This window comes from Scyliorhinus torazame, chromosome 12 (assembly GCF_047496885.1).
Source record: "Scyliorhinus torazame isolate Kashiwa2021f chromosome 12, sScyTor2.1, whole genome shotgun sequence".
Taxonomy (NCBI): Eukaryota; Metazoa; Chordata; class Chondrichthyes; order Carcharhiniformes; family Scyliorhinidae; genus Scyliorhinus; species Scyliorhinus torazame.
Window position 1 is genome coordinate 143,109,100 of NC_092718.1, and position 23,926 is coordinate 143,133,025.

The 23,926-nt window shown below is 49.4% G+C and overlaps 1 protein-coding gene across 1 annotated transcript in view; it reads left to right on the forward strand.

Annotated features, from left to right (window-relative positions):
- Window positions 1-23,926, forward strand: part of LOC140386629 (protein CASP-like) — a 1,158,102-nt gene that overhangs the window by 962,482 nt on the left and 171,694 nt on the right. The window contains exons 16-18 of the mRNA XM_072469118.1: window positions 7,104-7,167; window positions 18,704-18,816; window positions 23,328-23,444. Coding sequence (XP_072325219.1) covers window positions 7,104-7,167; window positions 18,704-18,816; window positions 23,328-23,444 — 294 coding nt within the window. The remainder of the gene's footprint in view (window positions 1-7,103; window positions 7,168-18,703; window positions 18,817-23,327; window positions 23,445-23,926) is intronic.

Here is a 23,926-nt window from a genome sequence, read left to right on the forward strand (position 1 = left end):
CCACACAGCCCACCCTCAGCCCCTCTCCCCACACAGCCCACCCTCACCCCCTCTCCCCACACAGCCCACCTTCACCAGCCCCTCTCCCCGCACAGCCCACCCTCAACCCCTCTCCCCACACAGCCAACCCTCACCACCCCCTCTCCCCACACAGCCCACCCTCACCCCCTCCCCACACAGCACCCACCCTCACCACCCCCTCTCCCCACACAGCCCACCCTCACCCCCTCTGCCCACACACCACACCCTCACCACCACCTCTCCACACAGCCCACCCTCACCCCTTCTCCCCACACAGCCCACTCTCACCACCTGTCTCCACACCCCCCACCCTCACTACCCCCTCGCCCCACACACCCCACCCTCACCCGCTCTCCCCACACAGACCACCCTCACCACCAGCTCCCCACACAGCCCACCCTCACCCCCTCTCCACACAGCCCACCCTCACCACACCCTCTCCCCACACAGCCCACCCTCAACAACCCCTCTCCCCACACAGCCCACCCTCACCACCCTCTCTCCCCACACAGCCCACCCTCACCACCCCTTCTCCCCACACAGCCCACCCTCACCCCCTCTCTCCACACAGCCCACCCTCACACCGTCTCTCCACACAGCCCACCCTCACCACACCCTCCCCACACAGCCCACCCTTACCACCACCTCAACACACAGCCCACCCTCACCCACTCTCCCCACACAACCCACCCTCACCACCCCCTCTCCCCACATAGCCCACCCTCACCACCCCCTCTCCGCACACACCCCACCCTGACCCCCTCTCCCCACACAACCCACCCTCATCACCCCCTCTCCCCACACAGCCCACCCTCACCAACCCCTCTCCCCACACAGCCCACCCTCACCACCCCCTCTGCCCACACAGCCCACCCTCACCACCCCTCTCCAGACAGCCCAGCCTCAGCCCCTCTCCCCACACAGCCCATCATCACCACCCCCTCTCCCCACACAGCCCACCATCAGCCCCTCTCCCCACACAGCCCTCCCTCAGCACCCCGTCTCCCCACACAGCCCACTCTCACCACCCCCTCTCCCCACACAGCCCACCCTCACCCCCTCTCCCCACAGAGCCCACCCTCACCACCCCCTCTCCCCACACAGCCCACCCTCACCACCCCCTCTCCCCACACAGCCCACCCTCGCCCCCTTTCCCCACAGAGCCCACCCTCAGCCCCTCTCCCCACAGAGCCCACCCTCACCATCACCTCCCCACACAGCCCACCCTCACCATCCCCTCTTCCCACACAGCCCAACTTCAGCCTCTCTCCCCACACAGCCCACCCTCAGCACCCCCTCTCCCCACACAGCCCACCCTCACCACCCCCTCTCCCCACACAGCCCACCCTCACCCCCTCTCCTCACAGAGCCCACCCTCACCCCCTCTCTCCACACAGCACCCCCTCACTGCCTCTCCCCACAGAGCCCATCCTCAGCCCCTCTCCCCACACAGCCCACCCTCTCCCCACACAGCCCACCCTCACCCCCTCTCTCCTCACAACCCACCCTCACCCCCTCTCCCCACAGAGCCCAACCTCACCCACTCTCCCCACACAGCCCACCCTCACCCACTCTCCCCACACAGCCCACCCTCACCACCCCCTCTCCCCACACAACCCACCCTCACCCCCTCTCCCCACAGAGCCCACCCTCACCCACTCTCCCCACACAGCCCACCCTCACCCCCTCTCCCCACACAGCCCACCCTCACCACCCCCCTCTCCCCACACAGCCTGCCCTCACCCCCTCTCCCCACAGAGCCCACCTCAGCCCCTCTCCCCACACAGCCCACCCTCACCACCCCCTCGCCCCACAGAACCCACCCTCACCCACTCTCCCCACACAGCCCACCTCAGCCCCTCTCTCCACACGGCCACACTCACCCCCTCTCCCCACACAGCCCACCCTCACCACCCCCTTTCCCCACACAGCCCACCCTCACCCCCTCTCTCCACACAACCCACCCTCACCCCCTCTCTCCACACAACCCACCCTCACCACCACCTCTCCACACAGCCCACCCTCACCACCACCTCCCCACACGGCCCACCCTCACCACCTCCTCTCCCCACACAGCCCACCCTCACCCCCTCTCCCCACACAGCCCACCCTCACCACCCCCTCTCCCCACACAGCCCACCCTCTCCCCACACAGCCCACCCTCAACCCCTCTCCCCACAGCGCCCACCCTCACCACCCCCTCTCCCCACACATCCCACCCTCTCCCCACACAGCCCACCCTCAATCCCTCTGCCCACACAGCCCACCCTCACTACCACCTCCCCACACAGCCCGCCTCACCACCACCTCTCCCCACACAGCCCAGCCTCACCCTCTCCCCACACAGCCCACCCTCAACACCCCCTCTCCCCACACAGCCCACCCTCACCACCCTCTCTCCCCACACAGCCCACCCTCAACACCCCCTCTCCCCACACAGCCCACCCTCACCACCCTCTCTCCCCACACACCCCACCCTCACCCGCTCTCCCCACACAGACCACCCTCACCACCACCTCCCCACACAGCCCACCCTCACCCCCTCTCTCCACACAGCCCACCCTCACCACCCCCTCTCCCCACACACCCCACCCTCACCCGCTCTTCCCATACAGCCCACCCTCACCACCACCTCCCCACACAGCCCACCCTCACCACCCCCTCTCCACACAGACCACCCTCACCCCCTCTCTCCACACAGCCCACCTTCACCACCCCCTCTCCCCACACACCCCACCCTCACCCCCTCTCCCCACACAACCCACCCTCACCACCCCCTCTCCCCACACAGCCCACCCTCACCACCCCCTCTCCCCACACACCCCACCCTCACCCCCTCTCCCCACACAACCCACCCTCACCACCCCCTCTCCCCACACAGCCCACCCTCACCACCCCCTCTCCCCACACACCCCACCCTCACCCACTCTCCCCACACAGCACCCCCTTACCCCCTCTCCCCACCGAGCCCACCCTCAGCCCCTCTCCCCACACAGCCCGCCCTCACCACCCTCTCTCCCCACACAGCCCACCCTCAACACCCCCTCTCCCCACACAGCCCACCCTCACCACCCTCTCTCCCCACACACCCCACCCTCACCCGCTCTCCCCACACAGACCACCCTCACCACCACCTCCCCACACAGCCCACCCTCACCCCCTCTCCCCACACAACCCACCCTCACCACCCCCTCTCCCCACACACCCCACCCTCACCCCCTCTCCCCACACAGACCACCCTCACCACCACCTCCCCACACAACCCACCCTCACCCCCTCTCCCCACACAGCCCACCCTCACCCCCTCTCTCCACACAGCCCACCCTCACCACCCCCTCTCCCCACACACCCCACCCTCACCCGCTCTTCCCATACAGCCCACCCTCACCACCACCTCCCCACACAGCCCACCCTCACCACCCCCTCTCCACACAGACCACCCTCACCCCCTCTCTCCACACAGCCCACCTTCACCACCCCCTATCCCCACACACCCCACCCTCACCCCCTCTCCCCACACAACCCACCCTCACCACCCCTCTCCCCACACAGCCCACCCTCACCACCCCCTCTCCCCACACACCCCACCCTCACCCACTCTCCCCACACAGCACCCCCTTACCCCCTCTCCCCACCGAGCCCACCCTCAGCCCCTCTCCCCACACAGCCCACCCTCACCACCCCCTCTCCCCACACAGCACCCCCTCACCCACACAGCCCACCCTCACCCGCTCTCCCCACACAGCCCACCCTCACCATCCCTTCTCCCCACACAGCCCACCCTCACCCGCTCTCCCCACACAGACCACCCTCACCACCACCTCCCCACACAGCCCACCCTCACCACCACCTCCCCACACAGCCCACCCTCACCACCCCCTCTCCACACAGCGCACCCTCACCCCCTCTCCCCACACAACCCACCCTCACCACCCCCTCTCCCCACACAGCCCACCCTCACCACCCCCTCTCCCCACACACCCCACCCTCACCCACTCTCCCCACACAGCACCCCCTTACCCCCTCTCCCCACCGAGCCCACCCTCAGCCCCTCTCCCCACACAGCCCACCCTCACCACCCCCTCTCCCCACACAGCACCCCCTCACCCCCTCTCCCCACACAGCCCACCCTCACCACCACCTCTCCCCACACAGCCCACTCTCACCCACTCTCCCCACACAGCCCACCCTCACCACCACCTCTCCCCACACAGCCCACCCTCACCCCCTCTGCCCACACAGCCCACCCTCACCCACTCTCCCCACACAGCCCACCCTCACCACCAACTCTCCACAGTTGCGAAGCCTGTTTTTCTGACTTGCAGCATTGGTTGAGCGGAAATTCCTCCAGTTAAATATTCGGAAGCCCAATCCCATTGTTTTTGGTCCCTGGCACAATGTCCATTCCCTAGCTGCCTACTTCAACCCATTTTCTGGCGACAATCTCAGTCTCATATTTGACTCTGAAATGAGATTCTGACCACGTGCCAACACTATTTCTTGCACCATCTATTTCAATCTCCACAGCATCTCCTTCTCTACCACTGCATCAGTTTATCTGTTAGTGAAACCCTTGTCCATGCCTTTGTTACCTCTGGACTTGATTATTCTAAAGCACTCTTGGCCAGCCTACCATTGAACTCATCCAAAACTAAGCCGCTTCTGTCCATTCACCCACTGCCTTGTCCTCGCTAACTGCATTAGCTCCCAGATATGCAAAGCCTCAATTTGAAATTCTCATCCTTGTTCTCAATTTCCTTCCTGGCCTCAGCCCTCCCTATATCTGTAATGTCCAATCCCATAGTCCTCCGATATAGAACAAGAACAAACAAAGAACAAATAAATGTACAGCACAGGAACAGGCCCTTCGGCTCTCCAATGCCGTGCCGACCATGCTGCCCGACTAAACTACAATCGTCTACACTCCCTGGGTCCGTATCCCTCTGTTCCCATCCTATTCATGTATTTGTCAAGATGCCCCTTAAATGTCACTATCGTCCCTGCTTCCACCACCTCCTCCGGTAGCGAGTTCCAGGCACCCACTACCCTCTGCGTAAAAAACTTGCCTCGTACATCTACTCTAAACCTTGCCCCTCTCACCTTAAACCTATGCCCCCTAGTAATTGACCCCTCTACCCCGGGGAAAAGCCTCTGACTATCCACTCTGTCTATGCCCCTCATAATTTTGTATACCTCTATCAGGTCTCCCCTCAACCTCCTTCGTTCCAGTGAGAACAAACCGAGTTTATTCAACTGCTCCTCATAGCTAATGCCCTCCATACCAGGCAACATTCTGGTAAATCTCTTCTGCACCCTCTCTGAAGCCTCCACATCCTTCTGGTAGTGTGGCGACCAGAATTGAACACTATACTCCAAGTGTGGCCTAACTAAGGTTCTATACAGCTGCAACATGACTTGCCAATTCTTATACTCAATGCCCCGGCCAATGAAGGCAAGCACGCCGTATGCCTTCTTGACTACCTTCTCCACCTGTGTTGCCCCTTTCAATGACCTGTGGACCTGTACACCCAGATCTCTCTGACTTTCAATACTCCTGAGGGTTCTACCATTCACTGTATATTCCCTACCTGCATTAGACCTTCCAAAATGCATTACCTCACATTTGTCCGGATTAAACTCCATCTGCCATCTCTCCGCCCAAGTCTCCAGACAATCTAAATCCTGCTGTATCCTCTGACAGTCCTCATCGCTATCCGCAATTCCACCAACCTATGTGTCGTCTGCAAACTTACTAATCAGACCAGTTACATTTTCTTCCAAATCATTTATATATACTACAAACAGCAAAGGTCCCAGCACTGATCCCTGTGGAACACCACTGGTCACAGCCCTCCAATGAGAAAAGCATCCTTCCATTGTTACTCTCTGCCTTCTATGGCCTAGCCAGTTCTGTATCCACCTTGCCAGCTCACCCCTGATTCCTCATTATCTCTCATCATCTGATTGTGGTCCCTTGAACATGCCCATTTTAAATTACTCCACCATTGGCGGCCACATGTACAGCTGCCAAGTTGATAAACTCTGAAATTCCCTCCCTAAATTTACCTCTCCACCTCTCTGCCTTTCTTCTCTCTTTTAACAAGCTTCCCCTTTCACAAACATCTCCTTTAATGGGATAAGTATCAAGTTTTGATTTATGACCACATCCTTGAAGTATCTTGGGAGTTTTTATTATGTTCAATGCAAATTGTTGTTTACATGGTGTAAATAAAGAGAAACTATTTCCAGCAGGAGAAGGAGCAATAACCAGGGAACATAGATTGCTATAAGAACCTGAAGCAACATTGAGGAAGCTTATTTTTTACACAGTGAGTGATTGTGACCTGGAATGCATTGGCCAAAAGAACGCTGGAAGCAGGTTCAATAGTTAGGAGAATTGGATAAATTCTTGAAAGGTAAATATTGGCAGGAGTACATGAAAGAGCAGCTTTAGATAGTTATTGCAAAGAGCTGATATTGACACGATGGATCAGAATGCCGCCTTCTGTGCCACACCAATCAATGATTCCACATGGAAGGAAATTAGACATTTTATCTTTTGAACGTTACACATTCTGATGTAACAAAAAACAGGACTCAGTTTTGCAAGATGCTAACATCTCCCAGACCTCGCCCTATGGCGAATGGATCAGCAAGTGTAGACGGAGAGTTTGTGCTGGGTCTCAGCAGCCCCTTGTGGAGGTGCAGTGTTCTCTGTGCCAACAACCATCTGTGTGAAAATATTTATCACATCAAATGATAATCCTCGGTCTGTGGTGCGTTGTTACTGATCCTTCAACCAGTGGAAACAATTTTTACGCCCTTTTCAAAATTTTTTTTGATGTCTACTATTTCTCTCCCCTCCCCTACCTCTCCTTGAATGTTTCAACAGAGAAGAAAAGTCAGCTTATGAGCATTTTGTCATGAATTTACCCCTCAGCCTTGTTGTTGTTCCTTTGAAACCTCCTGTAGCTTCAAAGTCTTCCTTTAAAGTTGGCTAATTACAAAAGTGTGTAATTGTGGCCGAACCAGCGTCTCACTCCTGAACTTACTGTAAATTCTGATTTCTCACTGACATCAAGGGAGCAGATCTGAGCAACATGGAGAAGATACCAGAGCCCATCAAAGAAGCTACAGCCCTCTTTGGTAAGCATGCAACCGATTACATATTCTAGGGTCTGAAACTAATGTTTTCAGAAAACAATTTGTGTAACATTCACTTTCTTTTAAATGTAGAGTGCCCAATTCTTTTTTTCCACTTAAGGGCAGTTTAGCATGGCCAATCCACCTACCCTGCATATCTCTTTCGGTTGTGGGGGTGAGACCCACTGGGTGAATGTGCAAACTCCACATAGACAGTGACCCCGGGCCAGGCTCGAACCCGGGTTCTTAGCGCCATGAGGCAGCACTGCTAACCGCTACGCCACCATACTGTTTTTATGTAACATACTCAATGTTAAACTAAGGTTAAGGTAAGGCAAATGAAAATTCCCTGGCCAGGTGATACAAAGATTGAATCCGATAAACTGCTGCATGTTTTAAAAATCCACAACTGTTGTAGTTTTTCAAATTCTGTTAGTTAAGAGATCAATTGTACTTTGTATTTACACAGTGCCTTTAATAACAGAATGCTTCATCAAAGAAAACACTTGACAGCAAGCAGTAGAGGGAGAGTCAGGAGAACACAACATTGAATAGATGGAGACAAAATAGAAAATAGGAGCAGGCCATCCGGCCCTTCGAGTCTGCTGTACCATTCAGAGCATGGCTGATCATCAAACTCAGTAACCTGTTCCCACTTTTCCCTAATATCCCTTATTACCTTTTTCCCTCAAGAGCTATATTTAACTCCTTTTTGAAAACATCCAATGCTTTGGCCTCAATTGCTTTTTGTGGTAAAGAATTCCAGAGGCTTCACTCTCTGGGTGAAGGAATTTCTCTTCAACCAGGACTGAGTCCACTGACTGTGACCCCTAGTTCTGGACTCCCCCGCCATCTGGAATATCCTTCCTGCATCTACCCTGTCTACCCCTGTTCGTATTTTATAGGTTTCTATGAGATCCCCCCTCATTCTTCTGAACTCCAGTGAATATAATGCTAACCAACTCAATCCCTCCTCTTGTGTCAGTCCCACCATCACAGAATCAGCCTGGTAAACCTTTGCTGCACTCCCTCCATAGCAAGGACATTCTTCCAGATAAGGGGACCAAATTTCAGGTGTGGTCTCACTAAGACCCTGTATAACTGCAGCAAGACATCCCTGCTCTTGTACTTGAATCCCCTCGCTATGAATGCCAACGTACTATTTGCCTTCTTTGCTGCCTGCTGCACATACTCGCTTACCTTCAGCAACTGATGTACGAGGACACCCAGGTCTCATTGCACATTCCCCTCTGTTGATCTATAGCCATTCAGATAATCTGCCTTCCTGTTCTTTTATTACCACAAGGTTTGCTAGTGTCACACGGGAGGGTTTAAACTAGTATGGCGGGGGGTGGGCACGGGAGCAATAGGTCAGAAGGTGAGCGCATTGAGGGAGAACTAGGGAATAGGGACAGTGGGGCTCTGAGGCAGAGCAGACAGGGAGAAGTTGCTGAACACAGCGGGTCTGGTGGCCTGAAGTGCATATGTTTTAATGCAAGAAGTATTACGGGTAAGGCAGATGAACTTAGAGCTTGGATTAGTACTTGGAACTATGATGTTGTTGCCATTACAGAGGGAAGGGCAGGATTGGCAGCTAAACGTTCCAAGATTTAGATGTTTCAGGCGGGATAGAGGGGGATGTAAAAGGGGAGGCGGAGTTGCGCTACTGGTCCGGGAGAATATCACAGCTGTACTGCGGGAGGACACCTCAGAGGGTAGTGAGGCTATATGGGTAGAGATCAGGAATAAGAAGGGTGCAGTCACAATGTTGGGGGTTTACTACAGGCCTCCCAACAGCCAGCGGGAGATAGAGGAGCAGATAGATAGACAGATTTTGGAAAAGAGTAAAAACAACAGGGTTGTGGTGATGGGAGACTTCAACTTCCCCAATATTGACTGGGACTCACTTAGTGCCAGGGGCTTAGACGGGACGGAGTTTGTAAGGAGCATCCAGGAGGGCTTCTTAAAACAATATGTAGACAGTCCAACTAGGGAAGGGGCGGTACTGGACTTGGTATTGGGGAATGAGCCCGGCCAGGTGGTAGATGTTTCAGTAGGGGAGCATTTCGGTAACAGTGACCACAATTCAGTAAGTTTTAAAGTACTGGTGGACAAGGATAAGAGTGGTCCTTGGATGAATGTGCTAAATTGGGGGAAGGCTAATTATAACAATATTAGGCGGGAACTGAAGAACATAGATTGGGGGCGGATGTTTGAAGGCAAATCAACATCTGACATGTGGGAGGCTTTCAAGTGTCAGTTGAAAGGAATTCAGGACCGGCATGTTCCTGTGAGGAAGAAGGATAAATACGGCAATTTTCGGGAACCTTGGATCACGAGAGATATTGTAGGCCTCGTCAAAAAGAAAAAGGAGGCATTTGTCAGGGCTAAAAGGCTGGGAACAGACGAAGCCTGCGTGGAATATAAGGAAAGTAGGAAGGAACTTAAGCAAGGAGTCAGGAGGGCTAGAAGGGGTCACGAAAAGTCATTGGCAAATAGGGTTAAGGAAAATCCCAAGGCTTTTTACACGTACATAAAAAGCAAGAGGGTAGCCAGGGAAAGGGTTGGCCCACTGAAGGATAGGCAAGGGAATCTATGTGTGGAGCCAGAGGAAATGGGCGAGGTACAAAATGAATACTTTGCATCAGTATTCACCAAAGAGAAGAAATTGGTAGATGTTGAGTCTGGAGAAGGGTGTGTAGATAGCCTGGGTCACATTGAGATCGAAAAAGACGAGGTGTTGGGTGTCTTAAAAAATATTAAGGTAGATAAGTCCCCAGGGCCTGATGGGATCTACCCCAGAATACTGAAGGAGGCTGGAGAGGAAATTGCTGAGGCCTTGACAGAAATCTTTGGATCCTCACTGTGTTCAGGGGATGTCCCGGAGGACTGGAGAATAGCCAATGTTGTTCCTCTGTTTAAGAAGGGTAGCAAGAATAATCCAGGGAACTACAGGCCGGTGAGCCTTACTTCAGTGGTAGGGAAATTACTGGTGAGAATTCTTCGAGACAGGATCTACTCCCATTTGGAAGCAAATGGATGTATTACTGAGAGGCAGCATGGTTTTGTGAAGGGGAGGTCGTGTCTCACTAACTTGATAGAGTTTTTCAAGGAGGTCACTAAGATGATTGATGCAGGCAGGGCAGTGGATGTTGTCTATATGGACTTCAGTAAGGCCTTTGACAAGGTCCCTCATGGTAGACTAGTACAAAAGGTGAAGTCACACGGGATCAGGGGTGAGCTGGCAAGGTGGATACAGAACTGGCTAGGTCATAGAAGGCAGAGAGTAGCAATGGAAGGATGCTTTTCTAATTGGAGGGCTGTGACCAGTGGTGTTCCACAGGGATCAGTGCTGGGACCTTTGCTGTTTGTAGTATATATAAATGATTTGGAGGAAAATGTAACTGGTCTGATTAGTAAGTTTGCAGACGACACAAAGGTTGGTGGAATTGCGGATAGCGATGAGGACTGTCAGAGGATACAGCAGGATTTAGATTGTTTGGAGACTTGGGCGGAGAGATGGCAGGTGAAGTTTAATCCGGACAAATGTGAGGTAATGCATTTTGGAAGGTCTAATGCAGGTAGGGAATATACAGTGAATGGTAGAACCCTCAAGAGTATTGAAAGTCAAAGAGATCTAGGAGTACAGGTCCACAGGTCATTGAAAGGGGCAACACAGGTGGAGAAGGTAGTCAAGAAGGCATACGGCATGCTTGCCTTCATTGGCCGGGGCATTGAGTATAAGAATTGGCAAGTCATGTTGCAGCTGTATAGAACCTTAGTTAGGCCACACTTGGAGTATAGTGTTCAATTCTGGTCGTCACACTACCAGAAGGATGTGGAGGCTTTAGAGAGGGTGCAGAAGAGATTTACCAGAATGTTGCCTGGTATGAAGGGCATTAGCTATGAGGAGCGGTTGAATAAACTCGGTTTGTTCTCACTGGAACGAAGGAGGTTGAGGGGAGAACTGATAGAGGTCTACAAAATTATGAGGGGCATAGACAGAGTGGATAGTCAGAGGCTTTTCCCCAGGGTAGAGGGGTCAATTACTAGGGAGCATAGGTTTAAGGTGAGCGGGGCAAGGTTTAGAGTAGATGTACGAGGCAAGTTTTTTACACAGAGGGTAGTGGGTGCCTGGAACTCGCTACCGGAGGAGGTGGTGGAAGCAGGGACGATAGTGACATTTAAGGGGCATCTTGACAAATACATGAATAGGATGGGAACAGAGGGATACGGACCCAGGGAGTGTAGAAGATTGTAGTTTAGTCGGGCAGCATGGTCGGCACGGGCTTGGAGGGCCGAAGGGCCTGTTCCTGTGCTGTACATTTCTTTGTTCTTTGTTGTTCAAAGTGGATAACGTCACATTTATCCACATTATGCTGCTTCTGGCATGCATTTGCCCACTCACTCAACTTGTCCAAATCACAGTGAAGCATCTCTGCATCCTCCTCACATAGAGGTTAATTAAAGGTTTTTCAAGGTGTGAGAAAGAGTTCTGAGGAAGAGGAGTTTAGAGAAGTAGTTCCAGAGTGTTGGACCAATATAACTGAATTCTGTGCCATGAGGGAAGTTCCAGGAAACCAGAGATCCAGGTGAATGGCCAGCAACCAGAGTTGGATGAGATTACAAAAATGCAGTGAGGTGAGCTCCAAGAACGATTTGTAGATTATCAAAAGGTTTTTGAACTTGATGAGTTATGAAATGGGGACCAAATGGAAGTTGCTGAACGAGACAGGATGTGAGCAGTGCTGTTTTGGGCAAGAAAGAAATTGTGAAAGATTATCTTAGACTTAGTGGTGGTGCCCAAAGACTGGAGCAAACATTACGCCCTTGTTTAAAAAAAGGTGGAAAGATTGGAAGTAAGCAAATTCTATTCAAGAAAGGAGGGAGGGAGAAATTGTCCTGTGACAGGAGGCTGAGTAAATTGGTTCTGTATTTCCTGGAGTGTCAGAGAATTAGAGGTGATCTCATTGAAACATTCAAGATGATGAAGGGGCTTGACAGGATTGATACTCAGAGGTTGTTTCCCCTGGCTGGGGAATCTAGAAGACGAGTCACCGTTTTCAGGACAAAGGACTGATCATTTAGGACTGAGATGAGGAGAAATTTCTTAACTCAAAGGGTTGTAAATCTTTGGAATTCTTGACCCAGGGGGTTGTGGATGCTCCATCATTGAATACATTTAAGGCTGGGGGTTAGACAGATTTTTGGTTTCTTGAGGAATTGAGGGAAATGGGGAGCGGGTGGAAAAATGGAGTTAAAACCCACGAACAGCCAGGATCATATTGAATGGCGGAGCAGCTCAGCGGGCTGGGTGGTCCCATTCCTTAAACCATTTTCTACATTTCTATTCTGTTCCTAAGATAAGCCCAGCACCTATAGGTTAGTCTGTTTAACTTTGGTGGTTAAGAACCTTCTAGAAACAATAAATCGGGACAAAATTAATAGTCATATGGAGAAACGCAAGTTAATTAAGGAAAACAAGCTGACTTCTTAAGAGAAATTCATGTTTTATTAACTTGCTTGAGATTTTTGATGAGATAACGGAGAGGATTACATAGAACATAGACCATAGAACAATACAGCGCAATACAGGCCCTTCGGCCCACGATGTTGCACCGAAACAAAAGCCATCTAACCTACACTATGCCATTATCATCCATATGTTTATCCAATAAACTTTTAAATGCCCTCAATGTTGGCGAGTTCACTACTGTAGCAGGTAGGGCATTCCACGGCCTCACTACTCTTTGCGTAAAGAACCTACCTCTGACCTCTGTCCTATATCTATTACCCCTCAGTTTAAAGCTATGTCCCCTCGTGCCAGCCATTTCCATCCGCGGGAGAAGGCTCTCACTGTCCACCCTATCCAACCCCCTGATCATTTTGTATGCCTCTATTAAGTCTCCTCTTTACCTTCTTCTCTCCAACGAAAACAACCTCAAGTCCATCTGCCTTTCCTCATAAGATTTTCCCTCCATACCAGGCAACATCCTGGTAAATCTCCTCTGCACCCGCTCCAAAGCCTCCACGTCCTTCCGATAATGCGGTGACCAGAAACTTACGCAATACTCCAAATGCGGCCGCACCAGAGTTTTGTACAGCTGCAACATGACCTCCCGACTCCGGAACTCAATCCCTCTACCAATAAAGGCCAACACTCCATAGGCCTTCTTCACAACCCTATCAACCTGGGTGGCAACCTTCAGGGATCTATGTACATGGACACCTAGATCCCTCTGCTCATCCACACTTCCAAGAACTTTACCATTAGCCAAATATTCCGCATTCCTGTTATTCCTTCCAAAGTGAATCACCTCACACTTCTCTACATTAAACTCCATTTGCCACCTCTCAGCCCAGCTCTACAGCTTATCTATATCCCTCTGTAACCTGCTACATCCTTCCACACTGTCGACAACACCACCGATTTTAGTGTTGTCTGCAAATTCACTCACCCACCCCTCTGCACCTTCCTCTAGGTCATTGATAAAAATGACAAACAGCAACGGCCCAGAACAGATCCTTGTGGTACGCCACTTGTAACTGAACTCCATTCTGAACATTTCCCATCAACCACCACCCTCTGTCTTCTTTCAGCTAGCCAATTTCTGATCCACATCTCTAAATCTCCCTCAATCCCCAGCCTCCGTATTTTCTGCAATAGCTTACCGTGGGGAACCTTATCAAACGCTTTACTGAAATCCATATACACCACATCAACTGCTCTACCCTCGTCTACCTGTTCAGTCACCTTCTCAAAGAACTCGATAAGGTTTGTGAGGCATGACCTACCCTTCACAAAGCCATGCTGACTATCCCTGATCATATTATTCCTATCTAGATGATTATAAATCTTGTCTCTTATAATCCCCTCCAAGACTTTACCCACTACAGACGTGAGGCTCACCGGTCTATAGTTGCCGGGGTTGTCTCTGCTCCCCTTTTTGAACAAAGGGACCACATTTGCTATCCTCCAGTCCTCTGGCACTATTCCTGTAGCCAATGATGACATAAAAATCAAAGCCAAAGGTCCAGCAATCTCTTCCCTGGCCTCCCAGAGAATCCTAGGATAAATCCCATCAGGCCCCGGGGACTTATCTATTTTCAGCCTGTCCAGAATTGCCAACACCTCTTCCCTACATACCTCAATGCCATCTATTCTAATAGCCTGGGTCTCAGCATTCTCCTCCACAACATTATCTTTTTCCTGAGTGAATACTGACGAAAAATATTCATTTAGTATCTCTCCTATCTCTTCAGACTCCACACACAACTTCCTATCCCTGTTCTTGACTAGTCCTACTCTTTCCCTAGTCATTCGCTTATTCCTGACATACCTATAGAAAGCTTTTGGGTTTTCCTTGATCCTACCTGCCAAATACTTCTCATGTCCCCTCCTTGCTCGTCTTGGCTCTCTCTTTAGATCCTTCCGCGCTACCTTATAACTATCCATCGCCCCCAACTGAAACTTCACACTTCATCTTCACATAGGCCTCCTTCTTCCTCTTAACAAGAGATTCCACTTCCTTGGTAAACCATGGTTCCCTCGCTCTATGCCTTCCTCCCTGCCTAACCGGTACATACATATCAAGAACACGCAGTAGCTGATCCTTGAACAAACTCCACTTATCCAGTGTGCCCAGCACTTGCAGCTTACTTCTCCACCTTATCCCCCCCAAGTCACGTCTAATGGCTTCATAATTGCCCTTCCCCCAGCTATAACTCTTGCCCTGCGTTGTATACTTATCCCTTTCCATCATTAACGTAAACGTCACCGAATTGTGGTCACTGTCCCCAAAGTGCTCTCCTACCTCCAAATCCAACACCTGGCCTGGTTCATTACCCAAAACCAAATCCAACGTGGCCTCGCCTCTTGTTGGCCTGTCAACATATTGTGTCAGGAAACCCTCCTGCACACACTGTACAAAAAACAACCCATCTAATGTACTCGAACTATATCTTTTCCAGTCAATATTTGGAAAGTTAAAGTCTCCCATAACAACTACCCTGTTACTTTCGCTCTTATCCAGGATCATCCTCGCCATCCTTTCCTCTACATCCCTAGAACTATTTGGAGGCCTATAGAAAACTCCCAACAGGGTGACCTCTCCTTTGCTGTTTCTAACCTCAGCCCATAGTACCTCGGAAGATGGGTCCCCATCTAGCATCCTCTCCGCCACCGTAATACTGCTCTTGACTAGCAGCGCCACACCTCCCCCTCTTTTGCCTCCTTCTCTGAGCTTACTAAAACACCTAAACCCCGGAACCTGCAACATCCATTCCTGTCCCTGCTCTATCCATGTCTCTGAAATGGCCACAACATCGAAGTCCCAGGTACCAACCCAGTTCCCCTACCTTATTTCGTATACTCCTGGCATTGAAGTAGACACACTTCAAACCACCTACCTGAACACTGGCCCCCTCCTGCGACGTCAAATCTGTGCTCCTGACCTTTATACTCTCATTCTCCCTTACCCTAAAACTACAATCCAGGTTCCCATGCCCCTGATTGATGAGGGCAATGTTGTTGATGGGTGTACATGGGCAAGGTATTTGATAATGTGCTGCACAATAGTCTTGTGAGCAAAATTACAACTCATGGAATAAAAGAGACAGGAGCAACATGGATAAGAATGGCCGAGTGACAAGAAACAGAGAGTCGTGGTTAACGGATGTCTTCGGACTAAAGGAAGGTTTGTAGTGGAGTTCCCCAGGGACTGGTGTTGGGACCCCTGCTTTCCCTGATATATATTGATGATCTAGACTTGGTGTACAGGTCGCAACTTCAGAATTTGCAGATGATATGAAACTTGGAAGATGAAGAGGATACTGTGGAACTTCAAAACGACATAGGCAGGTTGGTGGAATGGGCAGACAGGTAGCAGATGAATGAAGTTTAGGCAGGTTGGTGGAATGGGCAGACAGGTAGCAGATGAATGAAGTTTAGTGCGGAGAAATGTGAAGTGATTCATTTTGGTGGGAAGAACAAGAAGAGACACAATAAAATAAAGGATACATCTCTGAAATGGGTGCAGGAGCAGAGGGACCTGGCTGTCATTTGTGCTCAGGTCATTGAAAGTGGCAGGACAGGTACAGTATCCGAGGTTTTATTGATAGGAGCATTGCGCACAAGAGCAGGGAGGTTTTGTTTAAATTGTATAAGATAATGGTTCAGCCTCAGCTGGGGTATTGCATCCAGTTCTGATGCACTTGGAGAGGCTGCAGAATTTAAAAGATTCAGTTCTGAAGATAGATTGGAGAAAATAGGACGGGTCTCCTTGGAAAGGAGAAGGTTGAAAGGAAATTTGATAGAGGTGTTCAAAATCATGAGGGGGCTAGACAGAGCAGATAGGGAGAAACTGTTTCGACTTGTAAAACGGTGAAGAATAAGAGGGCAAGATTTAAAATAATGAGGAAAAAAGAAGCAAATGAGAAAATTTTCTTTATTCAGCGAGCAGTTAAGGTCTGGAATGCACTGCCTGAGAGTGTGGTGGAGGCAGTTTCAATCAAAGCTTTCAAGGGGGAATTAACGTGTTACCTGAAAGGGAAGAATGTGCAGAGTTATGGGGAGAAGGCAGGATACAGTCGCTTAAGTGAATTGTCCATTTGGAGACACGGTGCAAACACAATGGGCTTCTGTCTGCAATGTAACAATTATATGACTCTGACCTTCGGGAGCCTAGTGAGTAGAGCATCATAGAACATAGAACGATACAGCGCAGTACAGGCCCTTCGGCCCACGATGTTGCACCGAAACAAAAGCCATCTAACCTACACTATGCCATTATCATCCATATGTTTGTCCAATAAACTTTTAAATGCCCTCAATGTTGGCGAGTTCACTACTGTAGCAGGTAGGGCATTCCACAGCCTCACTACTCTGATAATCCAGAGGTAATAAAAATGTGGCTGTAGGTTTCAGCAGCTGTGGGAATGAAGTATGGATGGGGACAAGCAAAAGCGAATATTGTTTCAGCAGCCATGGAAGAAAGGTATGGTTAGAGGTAAGTAGTGTCCTGAAGCTGGTGTTAAGCAGTCTTTAGGGATAGTTCGAGGTTGGTAAGGGTTTCAGTCTCAATTCAAGTAGGTAAAGCAACTGGGAGGAAGTAAAAGTTAAATGTTTTAAGCAGGAGCTAAGGAGGAAAGCTTTGATCATCTAATGTTCAGCTGGAGGAATTCTAGCCCTTCCATGGCTTAATATTGTACAGCCAATCCAACAACACACAGGTATGGATTGAAGGGAAACAATGGGAATGGTTTGAGTCACAGAGCTGACCCCCTTGACTGTGGATGATGTCACCAAGGGGTGAACTAGAACTAGGGGACAGAGCCTCAAATGAGGGGGAAGCAGATGTAGGAATTGAGGATAAACTTCTTCACCCAAAGGGTTGTGAATCTGTGGAATTCCCTGTCCAGTGAAGCAGTTGACATTACCTTGGTGAATATTTTTACGGCAATGATATATAGATCTTTGAACAGTAACGGAATAAAGGGTTATGGTGAGCGGGCGGGTAAGTGGAGCTGAGTCCACAAATTGATCAGCCATGATCTTATTGAATGATGGAGCAGACTCGAGGGACCAGATAGCCTCCTGCTCCTAGTTCTTATGTTCCTCAGGGCTAACGTGTAATTTAGAAATGTAGGAAGCCTTGGGTGGAAGGTGGGAGAACAGTACAGCACAGAACAGGCCCTTCGGCCCTCGATGTTGTGCCGAGCTTTGTCCGAAACCAAGATCAAGCTATCCCACTCCCTGTCATTCTGGTGTTCTCCATGTGCCTATCCAATAACGCTTGAAAGTTCCTAAAGTGTCCAACTCCACTATCACAGCAGGCAGTCCATTCCACACCCTAACCACTCTCTGAGTAAAGACCTACCTCGGACATCCCTCCTATATCTCCCACCCCGAACCTCTAGTTATGCCCCCTTGTAACAGCTACATCCACCGGAGGAAATAGTCTCTGACGTGCACTCTATCTATCCCCCTCATCATCTTATAAACCTCTATTAACATATGCAACTAAATATCAATAATGTACAAATCTGCCGCTCTGTCCCCTCCCTTTACGGCCCCAGTGCAACCGTATTCCATCGGTCATCTGGACTACTTGAATTAGATTTCCTTTCAGCTTTCTGTAGTTATGTTGGGTTACGAGCCTCCAGAGGTTGTCATTGCAAGCAACCCAGGAGAAAGAAAGAAATATGGATGTTGAAGATAACTTTGTACTGTTTTATTTGCTTCAGACATTTTTTTTTTGTATAACAACATCTGAAATGGGAAAAAGGCTGGTTGACCAACAGTCAACGATCATCCATTCGATAATGAAGTGCGAGTTAGCTTTCTAATTGGTCACGAGGATGACCGTGGGGGGGGGGGGGGGGGGGGGGGCGGGGGTTGAAGGAAACCTTCCGGAATGCAAGGGGCTTTCACTGAATCTAACCCACAGTGAAGGATTTGGTGCTATAGGTATTCAATATACTTTGAGGCATTAATGTTCTGTTTACAAACATGCTCACTAAATATGTTCCTGTGTTGTAGCTTCTGGCCTTTCTCCAACCTGTGAACTTCCCCAGGGACAGATGGATTCTCTGCTTTCCATCATTTCAAGTCAGAGAGAAAGATTTCGAGCCAGAAACCAGGAGCTAGAATCTGTATGTATGCTACATTTCATACTGTGTAAAACGTCTGAAAATAATCCATGTTTTTAGATTTATAGGCTAAACCTGCAAAGCATGTGTTATCACAAGCAGCTGAACCATGAAAGCATACAGGATCAGAGTGGCCATTTGACCCAATGTGTCTGCCTGTTCTTTGGTAAAACAGTGAAAACTAATCCCACTGCCCCAATCCCTCCCCATAGATTTGCATCTTGATGTACTCAAATATTATTAAATTTATTGTAAAATATGGAACCGTCTCTGTCCCAACCTCTTCCTGTGGAAGATATTTCTGACTTCCACAATCTCCATAAAATATTTTCCCTAACCCCACTTTCCACACACACTGGCTGACAATCATAAATTAATGAGCCCTTGACACTGACTGTCCAACCAGGGAAATTTCACTCGATTAAAACCTTTCAGAATTTAAAGAAATTCTTTAAATAAATCTCCATACTCTATTATATTCCCAGAGAGTATTTTGATCAAAGGATGAAAACAAGCACTAATTGGATGCAGCACTAATACAATTGGCCTTTTGAAAGTCTGCATATATCATACAAGTTTGGTCCAAATTGCTGATTCCCATCATTTCAACTTGGCTTGGAATTGTTGAACCAAGACCCTGCCAGTTTACCACACGTGTTGATCAGACATGATTCCTGTGCAGCAGCATATAGGAGCATAAGAAACGGGAGTAGAAATAGTCCGTTCACTCCCTTAAGCCTGCTTACCCATTCAATGAAATGGATTCTGATCATCTGTACCTTCCTGGGCTATCCTCATTTTCTGTGATTCCCTTAGTTTCCAAAAAACGACTGACCCCCCCCCCCCCCCCTCCCGCCCCAGTCACAGATGCTGCTGCTCAAAGATACTGCTATCCTAATAAAACTATCCAGTCACCTTCAGGCATCTGTAGCTTCTGTGCTGAGTCTTGACCGGGGTCTGCCAAGTTCACAGCCCTGTTACCATCTCCTATCCTCCATCACCACAAGTATTACCATACTTTTAAAAAAAAAATGTATTTTCTCCTCAAACACTGTCACAAACATCCCTCACCTTTTCTCAAACCCCCCTGCAGAGCCCCTTAATTCATATTTTATCTTCACCGACCGCAGGAAGTTGTACAGGTCACCCAACCATGCTGCTACCCCCTGGTGGCGATGCCGACTGCCACTCCAGTAAAATTCACCGCCGTGAAATTAAGAGGCGAAGACAATGACATCGGTCTTCCTCCTTTCCATGAGCTCCGGCTTCTCTGAAACACCAAATATCGGCACTCCCCTAAACCCCGAGCGGAAAACCTACCCAACCCATCCCTTCCTTAACCTAACCTGGTCCTTCACAAGGAGGTGCATCTCCTACAGAAAGACCACCCCTGCTTTCAAGCTCCTGAGGCACACGAACACCCGCAACCTTTTAACCGGCCAATTCAGTCCCCGGACGTTCCACGTTACAAGCCTATTATTATTATTACCGGAGGCTTGCGCCTCCAATCCCCTCTACCGTCCGTCAACTTCCCTACTGTACTCCAGCCCCCTTAATTCCACCCTATACCTAGCCCATTCCAGATGACCCCCCTTCTCCACCCCTGCCTATGTCATCTCTCACCCCCTGCCACGTTGCAACAACCTTCACCCCACCCCTCTTGGCCTTCTCCCCCACCTCCTCACTTCCGTTCACCAACCTCACCAGCTAGCGTGACAGCCCCTGCCCAAAGGCACCTCCAATGACCTCCCTTTCTCCCCCCCCCCCCCCCCCCCCCCCACTCCTCAGCTCAAGGAAGAAGGCTCCCTGCTGACCTCACCTCTCCCACCTAAACAAAGACGTCTCCTGAATCCCAGGCCGCCTCCCCCAAAAGCAAGCAAACAAATGCTAAACACAAACATCCCATAAAACAGGAGGGGGGTATGGGAACATCCATCCCCACCTAAACTTTTCACTCCTACCACCCCTTACAATCCCCAAAGGGGAAACAACAAATCCAAAAAAGGACCCCCTCCAAACCGGAGAGGACAAAGATCCCCCAATCCCTACCCCCACTTAGAACATGTCCCCAACCATTACTAAGTGCCAGCATCCTGTCCACTCAATTCATTGTCCACTCAGTTCTCCCCCAGTTTATGCTCCTTAATGTTGCTTCGGCCGCTTCACGGGTTTCAAAATAATACTCCCGGCCTCCGAACATCACCCACACTTTTGCTGGGTCGAGCGCCCCAAACCTGATCTGCCGGCCATATAGCACCACCTTGGCTTTGTTGAACCCCGCCCACCACTTTGCCAGCTCGGCTCCAATGTCGTGATAAATTCAGATCTAGTTCCCTTCCCACTTGTTCTCCCTGGCCCAACGCAAAATCTTCTTTTCTCCTCAAATTTGTGGAGTCTCACGATCACCACTCGCAGCGGCACCCCAGCTCTAGGCTTCTGCCTCAGGGACCAGTGCGCTCGGTCCACTTCATGGGCCTTATCTAGCACCTCTTCTGCCACCAGCACCGCCAGCATCTTCGAACCATACCTCGTGACACTCACACCTTCCACTCCTTCACGCAGGCCCGCTATTCGCAGGTTCTGCCTTCTCGGGGTGTTCTCCTGTTCCTCCACCTTTGCCCTCAACGTTTTACACTCTTCTCCGAGGAGCCCACCTCCGCCTCCAGAGCCACCACACGGTCGCTGTGGTGCGAGATCACTCCTTCAATCTCCCGAATCTGTGCCCCTGCACCTCCAAACACCTCTCCACCCGTTCCAACAAACTCTGCAGGGGCGCCATAGCCCCTTCGATGTCCTTTGAACGATTCTTCCTCATTTCCTTCCTCTGCTGGTGGAATTCCTCCTTAATAAAAGCCATCAACTGCTCCATCTGGGGCCTTCCACCTTGCAACGGTCCTTCCCCCGCAGACATCCTTACACTGGCTGCTGCAGCACAGGTTTGCTCCAACACATTAGCCAGGTCTCTCACTGTCTTCTGCCGGGTTTGGTAACCAGCGGACATAACACTCCCGGGGGAAACTACTCCTCCAATCTTCACCTACACCTTTTCATCAAAATTCCACCCAGTATAGGGTAAAGAGAGCTCTTTCCTGTGCCTTTAAGCAGGAGCTGCCCTGTGTGCAACCACTCACACCATGGCCGCCACCAGAAGTCGGGTATTATGATCCTGGACCAGACTCTTAACAGTTGCTAGAATGCCAGATAGAAACCCCAATATTTAATTTAATTTGTAAGACTGTGAGGAAAGGATACTTCATTCCAGGAGTGATTCCACGCACAAATAGGAATATATACTCTCAAACTGAATGTGAAATTTTATCATGTTGTGATCACTGATGCTGAGAGGATCCTTTACTATGAGGTCACTAATTAATCCTACACATTACTAGGTCTAAAACAGCCTATTCTCTGGTTGATTTCAGATCATATTGGTCTCAGAAACTGTTGCAAATGCACTCTGAACTCAACCTCCAGGCTACTTTTGCCGATTGACTTGTCCAATCTATATGAAGTTTAAAATTGCCCATGAATATTGTACCTCCTTTCCGACAAGCAGCATAATTCCTGGATATATACTGTGTCCTGCAGTGTAGCTACTATTAGAATGCCAATAAACTGCTCCCACCAATGACTTGCTTCTTTATCTTAGTTCTACCCAAACTGTTTTTATATTTTGGTCTTTCGAACCAAGATTGTTTCTCACTGCTGTACTTTATTAACAGAGCCAACCCACCCCTTTTGCCTTTCTCCTAAAATATCAAATGCTCTTGAATGTTAAGGTCGCAGCCTTTTTCACCTTGCAATTTCTCCTTTAAGACAGTCCTTGAAAGCCTTTCTTTGACCATGGTTTTAACCAACCTTACCTTCTTTGACTCAGTGTCTGACAATTAAGAAGAGCAGGAAAGTTCTCCCCAGACCAATATTTATCCCTCAACCAAAATCACAAAAAAAATCAGATTATTTAAAAACTAATCTCATCGCTGTTTGTGGGATATTGCTGTGTGCATTTTGGCTGTTGAGTTTCCCTACATTATAACAGTGATTACGTTGCACAAGTATTTAATTGACTTTGGGACATCAGAAGGTTCTGAAAGGTGCTATAGAGATGTCGGTCTTTTCTTCCAAGCAAACATTGTATCTGGTTCAGTGCACATGTTTTCTCAAACTCTTAAAATAACTCTAAAATAGAGTTTATTGCGCATCTAATTGCTGCCTTATTCCAGACCCTGAGTCAACCTCAAATCTCGAGTGTCTTGTTGATGAGGCAGCTGCAGTGAAAGCATCAGTTTAGTTTCTGGAAATTATTTTCTTAATAAAATGGTTAATGAGATCTGTCCTAATCTATTTCAGGTTTTAGGTAGAGCTGTGAGTTGCCCAATTGTGTAGACTTTATACTTGCCCCTTCTGTAACATGAGTGCAGCTACGAGAGCTCCCAGTGCTGTGCTGAGTTTTAGCAAGCTTGAACGATAGTTTGCTATGGTATCCTGACTGAACCTGTCATCTTATGTTCCAGGATAACCGTATGATGCAGCAAACATTGCACGCACTTCAGAGTGAGTTGGACAACCTGCGTGCTGATAATATCAAACTGTACGAAAAAATCAAATTCCTGCAGAGCTACCCTAGCAGAGTGAGTATTACCTTTATAATGTGGGGAGTAAGCCTCATCCAGATAGAGAGCTTGGCTTAAACTGTAACTGGGGAAATATTCTTTCATATCTTCCATTGATAACCATTCCCCAAAACCACATTGTTCAAATGTTCATGCCAATTTTATTTCTATACAAGCTCACAGTGAGTCAGGATACCTGTTCTATAACATTATGGTGTTAATGATGCACAAGACCATTTAATTACAGTGACTGAGAAGAATCAAATTCTTTTTTCGCTAAGTGCTATACTGGGAGTTTTCTAAATTCCATTATTCTGTGAACAACATTAATGAGTGATGTTTATTTCTGATTCCATCCCATAAGTCACCAGATTGATCAAATTTAATTTTACAATTTACCACGATGTGATTTAAACTCTCATCCTTTGGCTAACTGGATTAGTTGCAACACTACAGTACCTATATTCATTTACCTACGTTACAACATTTCTACTTTATGA